The 22,593-nt window shown below is 42.0% G+C and overlaps 1 protein-coding gene across 2 annotated transcripts in view; it reads left to right on the forward strand.

The window, feature by feature from the left end:
- Positions 1-22,593, forward strand: part of LOC133488347 (metabotropic glutamate receptor 4-like) — a 217,301-nt gene that overhangs the window by 67,734 nt on the left and 126,974 nt on the right. For both annotated transcript variants that reach the window (XM_061796089.1, XM_061796099.1), the window contains exon 2: positions 4,077-5,005. In XM_061796089.1, the coding sequence (XP_061652073.1) occupies positions 4,499-5,005 (507 nt within the window). In that variant the 5' untranslated portion in view covers positions 4,077-4,498. The remainder of the gene's footprint in view (positions 1-4,076; positions 5,006-22,593) is intronic.

Here is a 22,593-nt window from a genome sequence, read left to right on the forward strand (position 1 = left end):
AATCTAATTTATTGTTTAGTGTAATTTCCAAGATACATGAACTAAGTCTGACTGAAATCTTGTCAAATAGTCTTTCGCTTAGTCCGGCTGTCGACGTCATTAGAATTGTTGCAATGTCCACCCATCTATCCATCCATTTTCCGAACCCCTTATCCTCATGAGGGCCGCTGAAGTGCTGGAGCCTATCCCAGCTGACTCTAGGCGAGAGGCGCGGTACACCCTGAACTGGCCACCAGCCAATCACAGGGCAAATATTGACAACCATTCACACTCACATTCACACCTACGGACAATTTAGAGTTTTCAATTAACCTATGCATGCAACCTATGCATTAACCCATGCATGTTTTTGGGATGTGGGAGGAAACCCGAGTACCCGGAGAAAACCCACGCAGGCACGGGGAGAAGATACAAACTCAACACAGGCGAGACCGGATTTGAACCCGGGTCCTCAGAACTGTGAGGCAGATGTGCTAACCAGTCGTGTAAACAAAAAAATTGAACTGGAATAAGTTGATTTAGACATGCTTCACAAGTTATCGCTGTGTATTTTGACCTAGGCCCAATCGGCCAGGAAAAGAATGTTGGATCCAGCATAAAGCAGAACCTCCATCCTTCATAGAACGCATCAAAATAGATAGTGTCCAACTCATTTGTAATTGAAGTTATTAGGGATGTGGCGAACAATTATTTGGACCCCAAAGCAACACAACAGAAGGAGCAGATTTACAGATTTTATTCAACAAATAAAACACGCTAATGTGAAAAAGCGACTACTAACAGAAATTGACGTGACAGAAGATCAACGTGAAAACAATCTAAGAAACAGGTACTACATAAGGACGGTGGATGGAAAGCCACAGGAGGAAAACAATAAAAGTAACTAGGAAAACAAACTCTAACCTATACAACAAGAACATAAAGACAGTAGTAATTACTAGCAAATGACTGACGAACATACAGTAGCTACTGGCAGGATGGAATACGAGTAGGAATGCACAAGAGAGTACCAAAACCGGCAAGGCAATGGCAATGGCAACGGCTAGTAATGTACAATTTCTCTGTGTTTCCTTCCTGTGTCTCCCATGCCTAAATGCACCGCTGTTGACGAATCACAGGCATGTGCTTCGCGTGTCACGTACATGGTTAGGGCGAAGGTGAGTAACACAAGGCAAGAACATGGTGGACCCAATTGCAGGGAAGCAGGGAGGCAAGGCAGGAGTGCGGGAGTCTCAAAATAATAATATTTAATCTTCAAAAAGGGAAAACAAGGATATTGGCTAAAGCAAAACTGAACGAAGTCCCACAACAGATAATCAAACCAAAGTAACAAAGAAACACTTGTATATCTAAAACTGGAAACAAACTATGACCTGTGAGTAAGACGTGGAATAGATAGGGAAAATGACACCTGACAATGACATACCACAATGATAAAGACAACTGGCGACTATGACATGGCAAAGACATGTGACAACGACAATGAACCGACAAGAACTGAAAGAAACCAGGGAACTAAATACAAACAAATTGACGAGACAACGAGGAACACCTGGACAAGACACGAGTGGCTGGATTGGTCGACACAAAGTAGACGAGAACAGGTGGACACAACAACCTAATGAGCACACGACAAACATGGAACACAGGAAAACATAGAACAAAACTAAACACAACCCAAACCAAAACACAGACCATGACAGTACCCCCCCTCTAAAGGAACGGATCGCAGACGTTCCCCAAACAACAACCAAAAAGTCACCAACCCAGGGTGGGCGGAAGGGGGCCTGGAGGAGGGTACAGAGTCCACCCCTCAGGTCAGTCTGGTGGCCATCCAGGCCACCCAAGGGGAGGTGCTTGGCTGAGCGGTTCAGGAGGTCGCCAAGGACGGCCACGGTGCCGAACCCAATGGTAATGCAGGGGCCAGGCAATAGGGTTGGGTGGCGGCCGCTGGACGAGCGCCGCCGGAGCGGGGACGGGTGGCGGCCGCTGGACGAGCGCCGCCGGAGCGGGGTCGGGTGGCGGCCGCTGGACGAACGCCGCCGGAGCAAGGACGGGTGGCGGCCGCTGGACGAGCGCCGCCGGAGCAAGGACGGGTGGCGGCCGCTGGACGAGCGCCGCCGGAGCAAGGACGGGTGGCGGCCGCTGGACGAGCGCCGCCGGAACAAGGACGGGTGGCGGCCGCTGGACGAGCCCCGCCGGAGCGGGGTCGGGTGGCGGCCGCTGGACGACTAGACGTGACTTAATTGGAGCCGTTGAACAACGTGTGGGAACAGGTGAAAAATTAAGTGACTTGTGAACAGGGGAAAAACAACGAGGGGGCAAAATCTGACCTTTACTTGGGCGCCTCCGTTGGCCACCACGCGGCGGTCCTGGGTAGATGGCCAAACGGGTGCCCAAGAAAAGGTCCAACGGAAAGGATTTGGACTCACTGGGGTTGGAAACGGGGAGACGTGACAAAAACTGACATACTGCCAAGGAAACGGTCAATTGGTTTCAAAGAAGAAGAAAAAAGCTGCAAGAAATGGCCCAGGCAATCACCTGACTTGAATCCAATCAAAAATCTATGGAAAGAACTGAAAATCAAGGTCCATAAAAGTAGCCCATGGAACCTTCAGTATTTGAAGACTGCAAAGCACGGATACTAGACTGGCCTGCCTACAGTCCAGACCTGTCTCCCATTGAAAATGTGTGGCGCATTATGAAGAAAAATCTGCTGTCATTTACGAGGATGATGAAAATGAAACATTGAAAATATGTGGCGCATTATGAAGCGTAAAATACGACAACGGAGACCCCGGACTGTTGAACAGCTGAAGCTGTACATCAAGCAACAATGGGAAAGAATTCCACCTACAAAGCTTCAACTATTAGTGTCCTCAGTTCCCAAATGTTTATTGAACGTTGTTAAAAGAAAAGGTAATGTAACACAGTGGTAAACATGACCCTGTCCCAGCTTTTTTGCAACGTGTTGCAGCCATAAAATTCTAAGTTAATGATTATTTGCTAAAAACAGTAAAGTTTATCAGTTTGAACATTAAATATCTTGTCTTTGTAGTGTATTTAATTACGTATAGGTGGAACATGATTTGCAAATCATCGTATTCTGTTTTTATTTATGTTTAACACAATATTCCAACTTCACTGGAATTGGGGTTGTACTTGCTTTGTATGTTGCTTTGGATTACTGGGGTTGTTCCCAACATCTGGTGAAAATGTTCATGTCAATAGCACCTTTGGAAATGCATTTAATGAGAGTAATGGTGACGTGTTAAATACTTACTTCAGCCGCTGTAGTTTGGCCAGTAATTAGATTCCCCGCCCATATACTTCATATATTGGGATAACTCATGGAATCGGAATAAATGTCCAAACTAAGCTTTAGCAATAGCTCAAATGAGTAAAGCTTTAAATTGGTACATACAGGAAAAAATGCTGGCAGACAACAGTTCACACCAGTTTATCTCTGTGAATCTAATGTTCAATGTGGGAAGTCATAATAATTGGAGAGAACCCACAAAATCACATGAAGAACACACAAACGTCACACGGGCCCAATACAAGATTCTAACAGAGAACAATTTATCTGTGAGGATTGCTAACCACTGGTCCACTCTGCACATCATGGAACAATTTTTCTCCTATAATCTTTATTTCGTCAAATGTTTCTTAACCTGTTGGTGCATGTGCTACAGAGGATCCACGACAGCAGAGCAGACCATGGAAAATTCAGACCAAGCAGCAGCAAATCCGTTCTGCTAAAGGTCCAAAGAAATGATAGTGCTTAAGGAATGCCTGCCATACAAAACATTATCTCCTGGGCCGATCTCGAATTTTACGATGTCACACATATTGTAGATGTGAATTAAAAGATGAAGTACATGGCCTTGCTTTACCTGGCAGACAAGTACAGCTTGTTTGAAATGAGGAAGATTTTCAGGTGGATTGCAAATTAAATATGTGACCTTAATCCTGTCAACGGCTAATGCTATGAAGCATTCCTGCATAAAACAATTATTTTTCAATTTCCCTTTGTCCATGGATGTTGCTAATACACTTTTCCTCTTACTCCACAGGCTCTTCTGTGAAGTCCACTGGGCCCTCTTGTGAATTTCTACCCACCTGAAGGACAGCGAGAAAGCCAGAAGCTAAAGGGATTTCCCCACAAGCACAGAAGAAAGGCTAACATACTCCCTTTGTTTTTGTTCAAGCCGTCTAAGAAAACTCTTTGCAGTTTCATTCTCAGCTCTTTCTGCACGATTGAGGTCGTGCACGTAGCAACCACATTCCACTGCAGGAACACTGAAAGAGCAAAGAAGAGTGACCTGGGAAAATTAGTGAAGTTGTGTCCTAGCTGGAAGTTGCGAGAAGAGATGCTTGAAGATGACTGTTGTCTGAAGAATATTGCGGCTGTCCTTTAAGATTTTAGTGTTTTTTTGTGAGCTCACCACTTTTATAGTCAAAGGGCTACCGTTGGATGCAAATTTAGCCTTTCAAAATGAGCCTGCGAGGGGGCTTTGGCTGGTGCTGTTGGCTGGGTCTGGTTGCTTGTTGTTTCTTCATCTCCTGGGCAGCAAAACCCAGAATGCCTGGCCACACACACCTCAACTCAATACGCATTGATGGGGACATATCTCTGGGTGGGCTTTTCCCAGTGCATGCAAGGGGAAATGATGGCAAAGCCTGTGGTGAGCTAAAAAAGGAGAAGGGGATCCACAGGTTGGAGGCCATGTTGTTCGCTTTGGACCGCATCAATAATGACAATGACCTGCTGCCTAACATCACTTTGGGCGCTCGCATCCTGGACACCTGCTCCCGAGACACTCATGCTCTGGAGCAGTCGTTGACGTTTGTACAGGCGCTGATTGAGAAGGACTCAACTGATGTCAAGTGTCTCAGCGGAGGGCCGCCCATCATCACAAAGCCAGAGCGAGTGGTCGGTGTGATCGGCGCATCTGCTAGCTCTGTGTCAATCATGGTGGCCAACATACTGCGTCTCTTCAAGGTCAGTCATTTCCACAGTGCACATCACATCACCGCTTCTTCAATATTATCTTACTCCCTACAACCAGTCGCTCAGCGGTGTAAATCTCATTTATTTTAGACATTTTCTCACACTTGGAAGGCTATTGGTTGTGATTTAAAAAAGAACAAAAATCTAAACATGCATTCGCTATACTTCACATCTAATGAGGATTAATAAAAGAGCTCTCCCAAAAATTCAGCTTTTAAAAACATAATAAAGCTCAGATTTGATTTAGAGAGACAGGTGGCCATTAGTTTAAAAAAAAATTTGTTCAATACTGTTGAGACCTTGATCCCCGGATTTCAAAGCTGTCACTATTCTTATGCCTGCTGCATTACAAATCTTTTTTTCTGATCTACCATGCAATCTGACCTGCCTTGGTGTGCCGAGACAAAAATTAGCTTTGGCAAGATAGGGTACTTTTTGGGGGATCATTTAACTGATTTAACATTTCAGCATGTGTTGAAATGCATGACAACTGACAAGCATGTAATTTACCTCCTGCATTGACCATAGAAAATATGTGGATGAAAACAATGAATAATCGAAATGAATCTTTTTTTGACAAGAAAATCTCTGGTGTATATATTACCTCTGCCAATGAGGTGGTGTTTTTGCTTACATGCTGTTCATAAAAAAAAAGTAAATGGATGGAAGTTATCTTTTATTTTTTTATTTTTTTTAAAGAGAGCTGAGTCACTACTCTAGGCCTCAACATTAGTGTTTTCACTCCACTCTGGTGGCTGGTGCAGTGTTTTTGTGTTTTGATGGATTTCATCAAAACAACTGATCATTACAAGAAAAAGAAAGTAAAGAGAAAAAAACGCCTTTCATGTGAACTACAACTTGCATTCCAAACTAAACTCTCTCAGGGGAATATATAAATTAATATGTGTATCTGGAGATGTGGCTGTGTAGAGAAGGCAAATCCATTAAAACTCAAAATGTTAAATAGTAGTAAAAGTGTTGGCGTCATGGGGGTGCATGCGTGGGCCCCACCCCCTCAAATGACTTACTGTGCCCCCCCCCCCCCCCAAATGAGTTGTGCAGTTCCTTGCATTGTAGCCTTTTTATGCCATCATTTAATCAAAGTCTTAAGGAATTTATTTCAACCAGTAACAATTAGGATAAAGATGACCGAGAATCATAACAAAATAATAATAATAAATCATTTAAAATAAAATGTAGGCACTGTAAGAAAAACAATGTTGATCATTTGCATATAGGCATATCACTTCCTGTCAAAGCACCATATCACGCATGTGATCATCAGTAAGCTGACTGCTTTCAAACTTAGCCAAGCATTTGGCACCTCCACAGCAGTAGCCAATACAAGAATTCATTCTGCCCTTTGACAAACGTGTTTTCAGACCATAGGTGTACAATACTCCATAAAATAAAAGGCCATACCATATTGGTTCAACTGGCGTTTGAGGGATGTGACGTGACCCAAAAACGAGTGCAAGAAGAGTAGGACATCGCCAGTCCGTCACATGTAGCAAAATACCAAGTTGCCTCTTCTAAAGCTAAGCCATGTGTTTAATTTACCCAATGCCTGCCATCGAATACATGTAATATAACGCTTAAAAATAACTCTGATTGCAATTATGTTTGCTTTCTTTCGATATAAGTAACAATAACAATAAGATTAGGGCTGCAGCTATCGGAGATTTTAGTATTCGCATATCCTACTAAAAATGTTATCGATTAAACGAGTATTCGGATAAATTATATTTTTGCTTGGTTAAAGACCATATATGACTGCACATGAAATAAATAGCCATTTCCCTTAAAATAAACAACCAATTGTCTTTCTGTTTTATTTCTTAAATTCACATTGAGCAGCAATTTTCTTGTCGAGAAATATTTTCAGTGAGGCAAGAAAATTTGTTTCAAATTAGCATTTTTTCTTCTTACTGATCCTTGTAAGTATAAAAAACATATAAGGCATTAATTAAAAAAGGCATAAGGAGCCTGACTTCACTTGAGCAGCTAGCATTTTAGGATGTGACATAATAATACAGTAGGTCCGTGGCTGTGCGTTAATAAACTTTTACCGTAGACCAGACTAACTAAACTAAAATGAAGATGAAAATAAAGACACCTCGATAGGGAACACAAATATTACCTTAATTGTTTTCATAAACTTTGCCACTCGCAATCTTTTTTTTTTTCCATCTACAGTACTTTCCTCAAAATGTAGCCACTTGCTTACATGATGTAAGTACATTGGCCATAACATACAACTACAGCGTGCACAACTATAAAGTGACCTAACGTATTCAGTGTGCTTGTTAAGCACGGTCAGATGTGCCTCAGCTTGACAATTAACTCTTTCCTGCTAGTAACAGGCAGCTACTGTTGATACCAGGAGTAATGTAATGCCCTCGGGAGTGGTCAATGAGTAAGGGAGTCGCCAATGCACTTTCAGTAGCTTTATTGAAATCGTAGCAACACCAGACCATCACAAACTTACGAGCTGCTGTCAGCTAGAACTCATGCCTTAAAGGCGTACACACATAATTACAGATGCAGTATCAAAGTCAATCAAACAAGAAGGGCTGGTAGTGAATAAGTTAAATAAGCAGATCCCCGAGGCAGAGAAAATTCCTCGAGCATTTTCTTTGGCTTCGAAGTATTCGAAACATTGGAGTATTCGGTTCAGCACTTTTGAAAATCATTTTCAGATTTATATATTTTTGTGAAATGTTATTTCAACATTGGTCCCCAGTTTCGCCTGTGTTTTTAGCATTAGCTACAGTAGCAGCCGCGGCAGCAATGAACGCTGTTCAGCCTTTTCAGTTTGAGCCTTTGTGATCAAAGACATGAGAGAGAGGAATGGACCAGCAATGAAAATGGAGATGAGAATGAAGGTGACTGGCGTGACGAAGCTCGAATTTGGTCATTTCTGGGTGGCGTATTGGCTGCTGCTTGACAAAGATGACTGAGAAAGAGAGCATGCTAGTATAAAGAGCTCCTTTCATTTTCACGGCTGACTGTGTTCACTGGAGTCGTCAGGTAAAATAAACACGTCCTCTGAGTTACCGTCACTATCTCCATCAAAGACGATGTCACGTTTAACCAAGTAGTTATGGTCCGTGATTGGCGAGTGTACGTCAATCAGCTTGCCATTCATTCATTGTACAGCTACATCACAAATTGGACTTGCACAGCTCTGAATGGATACTGTGATGAACACTGTACACTTAGTACTTTATCACATTTATTAAAGCAGAAAAAGTTAAATTAATAGTGAAGGCAGATGAGGGTTTCTAAAGACAGGACTTGGGCGAGAATAAAAGCAAGAGTGTTATTCTCGCTGACACCAGTCATTTGAACGTGCACTGGGTGCACAGGCTTTTTTATCCACAGGCACGTTATAGAGTTTGAATATAGTAAAGTATTGATGTAAAGTAATATCTGATGCTTTATATAGTGCAGTATTTATATGGCTTGAGTCGGCGTGGCGGCCCGATTCAAATTTTCAACATGAGGGAAAGCTTCTGTGTATTTAGCTGCAAGCTATCGCTAGGTGTGCGGCAGTATTTTTTCTTGGCAGAATACAACTGTGCAATAAAAGTTAAAACTTAACGAATATAAGAGTGGGCAGCAATGTACGACGGCAACCACTATACGTCATCAATCCCAGAAGGCTTTGCGCACGCAAAAACAATTTTTATAACTTAAAAGAATAATTTATAAATATGTATCTAAAAAATAGAGGTCAGTGGTAATATTTTAAGTATTTGTCATTGCAATCAAGTTTTCCTGTAATGTGTGTGTGTGTGTGCGTTTTGAGCGTTAAAATGTGGTCCCCTGCCCCGACCGAATGCCCATCCATTGCGCCGGCAATGAGTAGTCAGTACACAGCGCTCATCATTTAAAGCAGGGGTGTCCAAACCTTTTGCAAAGGGGGCCAGATTTGGTCAGATGAAAATGTTTGGGGGCCGACCATTAGGCCTGACATTCCTCGAATCATTACCATTGTAAATTAACATGTAAATATGTAACAATATCACTTTGCTGTCTGCAGCTAGGTCGATATTGCAAATGAGAATCTGTTTTCAATTGCATTACCAGGATAGTTAAAGGTTAAAATAATAATACATTAAATAGAAATGAACCAGTTTATGAAAGTTGAAACATGTATTTATTGATTTTGTATTAAAAAATCACATCCCAGTGCATTTTGACAAAGAATAGTATAGTGACTATACTATAGTCAAATCAGATGACAAAAATTTGACAAAACTGTCGTTTGATCATCACAAAAAATCAATTCACTGAGACTCGTAGCTCGCCTTTGTAGAATTTTCATTTGAGTCACGGGCTCTTGTGAAAAAGTGCTGCTGTGCTATCAAAACAGCTTCCAGTGGCTTCAGTTTTTCAGCGGGTTTGCTTGTCGTAGTTAGCATGTTTCGTCGGGTAATACATCTTAATATTAAATTCTTTGAAAACAGCCACAGTCTCTTGGCAAATTAGGCAGACACAGTTGTTTCGTATGTCAGTGAAAAAATCCACTTGTCCTGGACACGGCGGCCCTCGTTGTCAACTTTCCTCATTTTAGTTTCAGTGGCCATTTTAGAAATGGGCTAAAAACATACCACAGGGGTAAAAGTTCACACAGGGGTCACGCGACGAGAGTGCGGCCACAGGTCTACTGCCACCCTCTGGTGAAATATAAAACGGCTTTTTTTTGTATGTGTGTATTGTTTACTGTGGTAAACTGCGCTGGCGGGCAACATATTATTGATTTTATGACATGATTCGTCGGGCCGCAGGAAATTTGGACACGGGCCGGATTTGGCCCGCGGGCCGGACTTTGGGCATGCCTGATTTAAAGTGACTCTGAATAAACCCAAATGAAGTTAATCTGTTCTGGTAGCATTTTCCTAAAATTTCCACAGAGAGCTTCCAAAGCACCTTATTAATAATCAGTCAGGAAGGGTACAAATTGGAGAAAATGTGGCACCACAGTGGCATTGCTGAAACCCACCAAAATTGAGTCAAAGAACAGAAGAAAACTTCAAATGCTTTGGGGCTAGTTTACGTTTCAATTTTGGCAGAAAACCTTCAGTCTTTCACCAACCCAAAGCATACTGTACTTCCAAATAAAAAGAATTGATTCCCCTGAAGATGATTAATTTTGGAATGGCCCAGCCAAGTCCCATGCTGATAGACCGATAGAGTGCTGTAATAAAATCAGAAAGTGCTTCAACAAGGTATTAGTTTAAGGGCATGCATATTAATGCAACAATGTTTTTTCTTCTCCCATGAAAGATTCCAATTTGTTTTCCCATTTTATTGTCCACATTATAGATAATAAAGGTGCTCTTGTACTCATTTTTTAATCATAAAAACCTGACATTTTAAGAGTGGTGTTATTTGCTCTGGATGTCTTAAAACAGGACCAACTTTATTCCGTTCACCTTTAAATTCAAGACAAGGGTCATAACAGAGGACTTATAACACCTCTGATGCAACTGTTCCAACAAGGATTGATTTAATTCCTGTCAGAAAGACCCACAGTGGCCCAGGCTACTACGGCTTGTTCATTTTCAGGGTAGTGATACGGTTTCACAGCCTTACCGTAACTGGCAAGCATTCTAGGAAGGAGTGTTGCTGCGTGTTCCAATTGCGATGCCCATAGTGGGAACAAACTAGCTTGACTTTTATCTTTTTAAAAGGTCACTGAGCCGCACTGTGCACACTAGCTGCACATCACAGAGTGTTCTTTGGAACAATGGATTTGAGAAGAGAAGATGCCAAACCGTGCACTATAGAGTTCAGGGAATTATCCACATATCCAACAACAGACCAATGCAAGTAGGCCTCATAAATGTGGAGATGTGTGCAGTTATGAGCCCTGTAGATGACAACAGCTCACAAGATGGCATCTGAATACCAGACAGCTTACACATGCAAATTAGACTAATGAACTAGCGAATAGCAACAGAATAAGCAAGGATTTGAACCCCGGTTCCCAGAATTGTGAGGCAGATGTGCTAACCAGTCGTCCAGTGTGGCGGCAGATTAAGTCTAATTAAAAAAAATTGATTAGCAGAGTTTAAAAGTCGGCAAGACCCGACAGGAACCACTCTGCTGCAATTACATGGAATCTTTTGCGCCCACCAAAACGATATTGACAAATAAGTACACTTAAGGTTGTGCTCTCACATGGCATGGCTCAGCCAGCAGGTTCCCGCTCTTTTCTCTATCATTACAGTCACATAAAACCATAATTAGGACTCCTCTGAGTGGCGAGGAGGTCTCACTGCTCCCCACTTCCCTCTAATGATTTGAAAAGTAAGACTGCATCTTCCAAGCATGTTCTACGTGCTGAGCAGTCAGCTTGAAGCGATACGATATTTATTATTGCTGTCTGATCCTACGTTATGACCATATAGAGTTTGACTTCTTATGTGATGATCCCTATTCTCCTTTATGTTCTGTCAATAACAACAGTTTGCTGAACCAAGTTTATCTGATCCACTTCAAATCCCACAGCTAAATTTAGCTACTGGTTTTTGAATTGTGCACAGTATCACTTCAATGCTTGCATAGATTGCTGCAAAACTGCTTTCACGTTTTAAAACACAAGGAACATGATTGAATCTTTAATCCCAATCTATGTGGACTACATTTGCTGCTCTTGAAGACAGGAGCAGTACAAAACTAATGTGACATACACGGTTGTTAACGGACAGCTACAATATCTTAGAATCTTGCGTCCATACCGTATATTTGTTAGCTAGTGTTCGTTGTTTGTTTGAACTGCTTCATCATGTTTCTATGTGCACACATAAAGAGCATAAATATGAAGGCAATCAAACTTAATGTTTCCATCCATCCATTATCTACACCGCTCATCCTCACTTGGGTCGCAGGTATGCCGGAGCCTATCCCAGCTAACTGCGGGCAGGAGGCGGGGTACACCCTGAACTGGTCGCCAGCCAATCGCAGGCCACATATAAACAAACAAGCATTCAGACTCACATTCATACCTGCAGACAATTTAGGGTCTTCAATTAACCTACCGTACATATTTTTGGGATGTGGGAGGAAACCGGAGTTCCCGGAGAAAACCCCCCCAGGCACGGGGAGAACATGCAAACTCCACCCAGGCGGGGCCGGGATTTGAACCCCGGTCCTCAGAACTGTGAGACAGATGTGCTAACCCGTTTGTCCACCGTGCCGCTACTTAATGTTTCAACCAACTTAATTTGTGCAGTCCTTGTTTAGCTGGTTTCCATATTCATGAGGGAATAATTTATTTGTCCAGTGTAATTCGCTTTATGTTTTCAGCCCCTAAACTGTTGGCTTTTTCTTTATCTTCCCGGCAGTCTCTGAGTGGCTGACGGCAAAGTGTTAGCTCAGCACTCTCGAGTAAGCGGGAGCCTGGTAGTGTGTTATGAATATTTTACTATACTGTTATGTAATTGATGCTGAGGGATTGAGGTTGAAAGCTCCTTCTTTGAACCCCTAAATCCTGCTCTGATTGCACCAGTTTGACCATTCACGCACTACATCGTTAGTGGTTGGTGACGTACGATTGCAATTACAGCCAGCACATGTTATCTCTAAAAAGAGTATCACCAGAGGTGGGTAGTAACGAGCTACTGCTGTACTCTGTTACTTTTACTTAAGTAACTCTTTGGATACATTGTCTTTGTCAGAGTATTTTTAATCCAACATAATGTTTACTTTCACTTGAGGATTTTTGTTAAGAAGAAACACTACCTTTACTGTTAGATTAAGCTACATTCCGCTCGCTACTTTTATTTATATCTATTATTGTTTGCGTGAACTATTTGTTCATGATTGCCCGAGAGACTCCTGCCTCGGACGCTGTCACGTGACTGCTGCACCAATCCATCGTAACCACAAGCAATGTTTGACTCCATTTCACTTAACAAATGGAGCCAGTCAGTCACATGACCAACCTTACCAAGTCCACATTCCCCTACATTGTAGCAAAGTTTCAAAGTGACTCATTAATGTGAAGAAAAAAATGGCATAAACAACAGCGTGTAACTTGAAGTAAGAAGAGTCACAACATCCCTGGCCTCATATCTAATCTATGGTTACCTTATGCAAACACACTACGCAAAAGAACAGTGATGCCATGTGCGGAGTTGCCCTGTTCCTTTTTTTCTGTGTAATTGCTGCCTGGTGAGGCTATTGTCCTGTTATACAAGTGTAAACAAAGACAATTAATTTAAGACCATTTCTTGTGGCTAAATTTGCCTTAATTGGTTATTTGTTTTAAATATTTGATTTAAGATTGTTTTAGTTGAAGTGATAGTGTTGGGCATTTTCTGAAGTTGCACATTCCTTTTTCATAATTTCGGCTATTTGACATTCATGCGCTGATTAAAAAAAAACAATAAATCACAAGTTACTCACCAGTTTGTCAGTACTTTAGTAGTTTTTTTTTCACTGAGTACTTTCACTTAGTCAAGTAATTATGTATTTAGAGGACTACTTTTTACTCAACATTATTCTCAAATAACAGTACTCTTATTTGAGTACAATATTTAGCTTCTCCACTCGTTTCGGTGTATTACTGACATGGCATGAGGCATATGGAATCAGCAGTCAGAAAACAAGGCAGGGTTTCAGGTGCTGAAGTTGACTTGCTGAGACAAAGAGAAAGGGGGACGGGTGGAGGTTGGGGGGCGTGTGCAGCTTCCACCCAGGAGCTTTTTAAATAATGTACAAGCAGGCACAGTCAGTGTGGACAAGGCTTTCCTGTGTGCAGACTTGCCACTGCAGAGACATGCGAGAGGAAGGTGGATAGCTTGTTTCAGCACATAGAAATGGGGTTAACTTTCCTGTTGTGGTGTCTGCGAAGTTCCGTCTGGCTCTCTCATCCCTCATTACAGATAGAGGTAGAGGGCATAAGGCACTCCCACACAACACAACTTCATCTCTCCATTTCACTGTGTTGAGACCAGGCTCTTATTGGATTACCCTGTCAGCCGACACTAAAAGCTTTAGAGAGGCTCAAAAATGTGCATACACCTGCTCTAAATGCACCCAATCAATTTATCGGACCCTAAAGGCCAAATATTATCTTCATAATGTTGCTGCATTTCTAGTTTGTCAATCTCTGAGAAAAGTTGAGTATTTTTTTTCTTAATCTTTCATAATGAAACTATTACTTTGTGCTAGTAATTACTTGAAACAGAGCCATGTTTCTGGGACCAGGAACGTTTACAGTTTATACTCGTGTGTCATTAGCAATAATGTGTGATCATCTGTGAAATGCAAATAAAGTAATTTAACTTTAAAGTGTTTAAAATGACCACTTTTTTAAAACTCTTTATTTTAGATTTGAATATAATGTGCCTTTTTACATACTCTACGTATTTTATCAGTGATAGACTTAAAGGGTTGGTTTTAACGATGGTATGATTTCAGCCTCCTTTTTAAATCTAAATGTTTTTAAATGCCTTGACTTTTATGTCAGTAGGCATAAGGATAGCAGAAAATTGGAGTGTTAGTTCAGTCTTATTAGTTCTTTTTAGCACCCATGCTGTGTATTATATTTGGCACCTTTGCAATGTACAGTCTGGACAAGGGATTTGTTTCAAAGTTCAATCCAGAAGATAGAGCTATTTCATGCAAACATGCGTTAACACAGCACATTCCTTAAAACCCTCAAACTATGGGCAGTAAATCTCATAAACGCTGAAGTAACTTTGTCCAGCAACCAGCAATAACTCGGACGCATAGGAAATAAGCAAGCAACAAGGAAATGGTCTCCTTATTTTTCAGACCAGTGGGCTATGCCCTTCAACTTGACTTTTACAGCTAAGCACACAAAATCCATAAACCTGCAAAGCATCTCTCTGGTTGTACAGGAGCCACTTTTAGGTGAGGATTACATCAGATCCAATTCACTATTCCTGGCGGCCAAGAACGCACAGCTCTTTCCCAGGCAAAGCTTTCTAAGAATCATACCTTTTTATTCTTGCTCCAGTTCATACATTTGCACTTAAGTTTGGAAATCCCTCTGCAAGCAATTGGAGCCATGGCTGGTAATCAGCAAGCACATCTCCTCGCTCCTCTGGCACGTTCTCTTGCTTCATTTGTAAAGTCGCATACAAATGAATTTGTGATTTTTAATTAGTGTGCATTGGGAGGTCTACTGAGGAAATGTTGGCAGGAGGGAAAATAACTTTATTTATTTATTTTTTTAAATGTATGATTTCAGTCTGCAGAGTATTGCTGTGAAAATCAGAAAGCTAAGAGCCACAATAGGGGTCGGGGGGCACAGCATAAGATTTTAGTTTACCGCATTGGTTGCCGTCTCACCCACATTTGGTGTGCACATGTGACTCTCCACTCTTTAAAAGTTTCAAAGAACAAAAAACAATTTCTGGTGAACAAAATCTAGCAAACAGAGGCAACGCCATCACATCCTTGAAAAGAGCGTGGGATTAAAGGCTCGGGGAGCTATCTAACCTGCCAGATCTCAGCATCAGCCCACCATCCATCATCCTGCTGCCATGCCAGGCTGCGATGCCTCAGATTTATTTGACTTTAACAAAACTTGGAAAGAAATCAGAAAGCCTTCAGTAACTCAAACACATTCAATTAAGAGTGATCAGTACTTCCATGACAGCTGCTATATTGATTTTGTGAAGGCAATTCTAATTGTATTAATTTCATATTAGAGCTGTATAAGTGACAATCTCAACTGATCAAAGATGAGCACAAAATATCTTTAAAAAATCTTTATCTTGGTAAATGAATAATTTTAGCTCAGTAGTTTTGGCTCACTGTCAAACTTTATATAAAACACGAGCAGGGAATGCTGTCATAAAAAAAATAGAATCATCAAGTGAAAACAATAAGGGTTAATGTCTTGTTAGTTTACAGCCTTAGTAAAAATATTGGTCTAATCTAGAGACACAAAGAGGAATTTGGCTGCCATCAAGCGAAGCAAGTCAGAAGCTATTGAGCTGTTGTTGTTACGAGCGAGACCCGGGAGTTGCCTAGCCGGCCACGCAAGATGGAATTCCTACTTCCCTGTTCTTCCAATGTTTGGTGGTGATTTTGTTTCCAAATAGGAATCCTGATACACTAAACTTGTCTTTTGAGTATTTAATACAACTAAATCAATTATACAGATTTACAAAGCTTGGTAGGGTGAAACCAGACAACGCTCGCTGATCTCTCTTCCTTCTCCTGTAGGATCCAGAACCCGAGCGCCTTTCCTTTTCAGATAACAGTCTGTTCCTTCAGCAGCTCCTTATCAAACCAGTACTCCCCTGTACTCAGCCTGAATGTTATCAGAATGTCTGTGGTGCAGGTGTGTGTGTGTGTGTGTGTGTGTGTGCATTCATAACATAGTGTGGTCAGTTTTAACAAACAAACACTAGTGTGTGTGTCCTAGTGTCCTGTAAGCAGCAGCAAAGAAATTTATCTAACAGAGCCTTCCTGCACATGGCAGTTTGGTGATGAAGTGCACCTTGTCATACATCTTGTAGTGGCCTTGACTTCAAAAACACCGTGCCTGCAAAAATCTATATTCCAATAATTATTATTTTCTGATTATTTTATGATTCATTCAAATAATGAATATTCACACACAAATGCTGTAGTAACACATGCAGACAGATAATATACTACTACTGATGGGCATATAATATTCCTAATATTTGAAAAACAAGTTTATTAACAGCTGGCACGTTGGTCGACTGGTTAGCACATCTGCCTCACAGTTCTGGGGATCTGGGTTCAAATCCCAGCCCCACCTGTGTGGAGTTTGCATGTTCTCCCCGTGCCTGGGTGGGTTTTCTCCGGGCAGTCCGGTTTCCTACCACATCCCAAAAATATGCGTGGTAGGTTGATTGAAGACTCTTAACTTGCCCCTAGCTGTGAATGTGAGTGCGAATGGTTGTTTGTTTCTATGTGCCCTGCGATTGGCTGGCGACCGGTTCAGGGTGTACCCCGCCTCCCGCCCGAAGATAGCTGGGATAGGCTCCAGCAGCCCGCGACCCAAGTGAGGATAAGCTGTAAAGAAAATAGATGGATGGATGGAAGTTCATTAACATTATATCGCAGCTTTTTTCTTCTGCTCTTTTTTAGCTCACAGTAAACAAGTAGCTCCATGCATGCATCGCATCACACTGCCCCGAAGCGGCCAAGATGCACACAGAAGGAATAGCAGATACAGTCATTGACTGTATTAAAAAAAAACAAAAAAAAACTTTTTTTCGTTACTTTGACATGAAATCAGACTAAACTTTTCCTGTTTTAGGTCAGTTAGGTTTACCAAAATTATTTCTATTTGCTAAATGCCAGAATAATGAGAGGATTTTTTTTAGACTATAACTATTACAGACAGTATGGCTAAAAGCATGGACATGTTTTTACGCATGAATATATTTGTTTTGTTATTGCTTTTTTTCAATTTCTATTATTTTAATATATTTTTCTTGTTAATATATTTTTTGGTTGCTCTTTTAAGTTATATTTAAAGTTGGGTTTTGGTAGTTGAATAAATACAAAACAGATATTCATTTGAAATGAATAATCATGCTTATTAATCATGATTTCAATATCAATCAAAATATCGTGATTATTATTTTTTCCATAATTGCATAACCCACCCAACCTTCACACTGCGCAGGTGCGCAAGAGCTGCAAAGCAAACCCAAACAAACGTCAGACCATATAGCCAACAACACTCACCATAAATACATTGTAATATTTACAGCTAATTTACACTGAACAAAAATATGAACACTTTTGTTTTTGCTCCCATTTTTCATGAGCTGGATTCAAAGATCTTAAACTTTTTCTACATACACAAAAGGCCATTTCCGTTAAATATTGTTCACAAATCTGTCTAAATCTGTGTTAGTGAGCATTTTGTCGAGATAATTCATCCTACCTCACAGGTGTGGCAAACCAAGATGCTGATTAGACACCATGATTATTGCACAGGTGTGCCTTAGGCTTGCCACAATAAAAGGTCACTCTGAAATGTGCAGTTTTGCTTTATTGTGGGGGAGGGGGGGTCAGAAACCCAGTCAGTATCTGGTGTAACCATCATTTGCCTCACGCAGTGCAACACATCTCCTTCGCATAGAGTTGATCATGTTGTTGATTGTGGCCTGTGGAATGTTGGTCCACTCCTCTTCAATGGAGTTGCTGGATATTGGCAGGAACGCAAGTCGGTTACGACGACGAACTGCTGTCATCAAGTCAAGACCCCGATGAGGACAATGAGCATGCAGATGAGCTTCCCTGAGATGGTTTCTGACAGTTTGTGCAGAAATTATTTGGTTATGCAAACCGATTGTTGCAGCAGCTGTCCGGGTGGCTGGTCTCAGACGATCTTGGATTTGAACATGCTGTATGTGGAGGTCCTGGTGCGGTTACACGTGGTCTGTGGTTGTAAGGCCGGTTGGATGTATTGCCAAATTGTCTGAAACGCCTTTGGAGACAGCTTATGGTAGAGAAATGAACATTCAATTTATGGGGAACACCTCTGGTGGACATTCCTTCAGTCAGCATGCCAATTGCACGCTGCCTCAGAACTTGTGATAAACTTGTGTGTGATAAAACTGCACATTTCAGAGTGGCTTTTTATTGTGGCCAGCCTATAGCACACCTGTGCAATAATAATGTTGTCAAATCAGCATCTTGTTATGCCACACCTGTGAGGTGGGATGGATTATCTCGACAAAGGAGAAATGCTCACTAACACAGATTTAGACAGATTTGTGCATGTTATTTGAAGGAAATGGCCTTTTGTGTATATAGAAAATGTTTTTGATCTTGGAGTCCAGCTCACGAAAAATGGGAGCAAAAACAAGTGTTGCGTTTATGTTTTTGTTCAGTGTATATGATCGGTATCGGTATTGATTGTCAGCTTTCACTCCTAAATTTTATCAACTATAAATTCCTCTTTGATGTGCTATAATTATTTCTTACCAGGTATATTAATAACGTATGCAGTGTTTGCTCATTCTTAGCTGTTAAATGTATTATTTTTTTTGTATGTTTTGTGCCACAACATTTTATTTCGTAATTAATAAAAAAATAATTAACGTTGTCGGTTTCCATGTTTAGAAAGCTTTAATACCCACTTTTTGAATATAACATAAAGATTAAGAAAGTTATTAAATATTTGGATCAGCTATCTCTTGTGACTTAAACCTCCGCGCATTGGTTCAAATGTGCCCAACGACATCCTTTAATAAGGAAATAGGGGCGTGGTTAATGCAGATCGTTGTATAGAATGAATTCTGATTATAGGGTATGGGAATTGTGTGAAGGTTATTGTGAAGAAAATTGGCCGGTACGCACGTGTCATAAATGTTACAAAGTTCGTGTATATGCTCAACTTGTGTGCAGAGAACATTTCTACACTTTTATGAGTAAATGAGGCCCATTGTCTTGTCCCTCCATTGGTGGTTAAATTAGCTCGTGGCTTCACGCAAGTGCTATTCATTTGCATTGTGGGAGACTCCAAAGATCTCTAAAAACACCACGAAAAGTCACTAGATCTATTGCTTGTCACTTTTTTAAAAAGGCTAAGTTGACAACCTTGAGTAGCTGCTAACTCTGCCTCCGGTCATCATGATAATGAATGCCATACTCGGAATTTGCATGAGACAGAACCCCCCCACCAAACTAAGTGATTGCTATATTTCTTTATCCTTTGTGTATTTTGACACAGAAATGTCGGACACCTTTTATGTCTTCAACGACTCCAAAACAAATGGACAGTTTCAAAAAGAGAGGTTTAATATACGGGCAGAGGTCGGTACACAGGCAGGCAATCCAAAAAGGGCAACAGTATCCAAAAACGTGAGGCAAAAAGGTGAGGTCGATAATCGGAACAGGGTCTAGTCTTATTGTGAGTCTGTGACGTGGAAACAAGGAATGCTGGAACGCGACGACAAGGTACAACGAACTGGCGACTAGAAAGAATGAGGCACGAGGTTAAATGCAAGGGGTAATTAGGATGAACGAGGCACAGGTGGTGAAGATACTCTCAGGGGCAGGTGTGTATGAGACAGGGGGAAGACAACAACCGGAACACACACCCATGACAGTGTGACACCAAAGCAGGGTGGACCCGCATCGACTTTGGGAGCCTAAGCTTCACGGTGACAGGGTTGATGATCTTTGTGATGGGGATGGTCTCAACGAACCTGGGAGCGAGCTCCACCCGGAGAGGAATATGCTTGGTGGAGAGCTAAACTCGCTGACCCACTTTGTAGTTCGGGGCCGGTGTCCTCCTATGGTCAGCTGCGGTCTTATAGGACCGTCCCTGGCGCAGCAACATCTAGCGGGCTCGCTCCCAGGTCCTCCTGCAGTGTCTCACCAAGGTCAATGCCGCTGGAACTGTGGACTCTGGGGCTATGGCAGGAAATAGAGATGGTTGGTAACCATGCACAACGTGAAAAGACGATAGACAAGTGGATGCAGAGGGGAGGGAATTGTGAGAGAATTCGACCCAAACCAGTTTCTGAGACCAGGATCGTGGCTCCTGTGAAGCGAAACATCGGAGCCCAGTCTCCAGGTCCTGGTTCAGCATCTCGGTTTGTCGGTTGGTTTCAGGGTGAAACCCAGATGACAGACTGACGGTAGCACCTATGAGATTGCAAAATTCCTTCCAAAATTGCGAAATGAATTGGGGACCCCTATCAGATACCATTTTTAGAACCAGGTCGGTAGGATAACGTGAAATTGAATCGAGTGAAAAACAGAGCCCATCTAGCCTGCCTCGCATTTAATCTCTTAGCAGACTTAAATTATTCCAGGTTCTTGTGATCTGTCCATACTAAAAACGGAGTATGTGCCCCCTGTAGCCAGTGCCTCCACTCCACCAAAGCCACCTTGACTGCCAGCAGTTCACGGTCACCAATGTCATAATTTCTCTCGGCTGGGGTCAGTTTTTGGAGAGATAAGCACAATGATCTAACTTACTATCCTTGAGACATTTCCGGGAGAGCACTGCTCCTATACCAGCATCAGACGCATCAACTTCTACCACAAACTGCTGTTTGATATTTGGCAAAGTGAGGATGGGAGCGGAGGTAAAGCTCGATTTGAGTTTCTGAAAAGCTGCCTGACAAAGCGGGTTCCATACGAAAGGTCTGTGTGGCGAGGTAAGATCATGCAAAGGCGAGGCTATAGAACTTAAATTTCTAATGAACTTTCTGTAGAAATTAGCGAACCCTAAGAACCTTTGTACGTCTTTGCGTGACGCGGGAGTGGGCCAATTAGTCACGGCATCAACCTTGCAAGCGTCCATTTTTATTTCACCTGGAGCCAGCACGAACCCCAGAAAAGAAACGGACGCCTTGTGGAACTCACATTTCTCAGCCTTGACATATAGTTCATTCTGTAGTAACTGCTGCAACACAGAGCGGACATGAATGATGTGAGTCTCCTCATCCGGGGAGAATATCAAAATATCGTCCAAATATACAAAAACGTACACATTCAACATGTCACGCAAGACATCATTGACAAAGTTCTGGAACACAGCTGGAGCGTTAGTTAGTCCAAAAGGCATCACCAAATACTCATAATGTCCCGTTGGTGTGTTGAATGCTGTTTTCCATTCATCCCCCTCCCTTATCATGACTGGATGATATGCATTTCTTAAGTCTAGTTTGGTGAAAACCTTGGCTCCCTCCAAGAACTCAAATGCGGTGAGATGAGAGCAAGAGGGTACCTGTTTTTCACCGTTATGTCGTTGAGACCCTGGTAATGTCAATGTGAGTGTTTGGGTGCGGTGAGTGATCTTGCCCATAAAACTGCCGTCTGCAGCATAGGTGTTGCGGTGGCGTTGTATTTGAAAGGTTCTAAGGAGCATCCCTCTAACGAGGAGGGCGTTGAGTAAGTTTGCGTCAGAACCAGAGTCAATTAATACAGATGTATGAATTTGGTGTAAGGTGACAAGGGAGCGAGCTGCCTCACGATCTGGTGTGGAAAACTGAAAAATTTGCTCCATAGTCTTTACGAAAAAAGCCTACGAATAACATGCGGGGGAATTGCGGCTCCATTCAGCAGTAGCCCACGCCTCCGCACGACCATTCAAGTGGGAAATTACAAAAGTGATTTTTGCCCCCTCGGTGGGGAGGGCAGCTGCCTGCAGCTCAAAGTGGAGTTCGGACTGAGTAATGAACGGCTTAATATTCCCAGAATCTCCAGAGAACCTCTCCGGTCAAGAGAGCTGTGGGCAAACAGCAGCGGAGGTGGCAAGTGACTGCATGGTAACTGCTTCACATGGAAACTTTGGTACCGTGGCGGTATCGGGTGTTGTGCCAACTGGTTCCTTCTTCTGAATCATTTTCATAAGAACTTCAAACTGTGAGGCCACCTGTCTCATCATTTTGTCCTGATGCTCTGACAGTCCCTCTAGATGAAGGTGGAGGGCAGCACGCTACTCATCCTGCTTCAAGAGGTTTTGACCCTACGCTTGAAGGGCTGTGCACACCGGGTCTGAGTCTGCTGGGTCCATGTTATGGCCATGTCGTTCTGTCATGAACGGAACAGAGGATGTTACCCAAATATGCACGACTCCAAAA

This window comes from Phyllopteryx taeniolatus, chromosome 1, assembly GCF_024500385.1.
Source record: "Phyllopteryx taeniolatus isolate TA_2022b chromosome 1, UOR_Ptae_1.2, whole genome shotgun sequence".
Taxonomy (NCBI): Eukaryota; Metazoa; Chordata; class Actinopteri; order Syngnathiformes; family Syngnathidae; genus Phyllopteryx; species Phyllopteryx taeniolatus.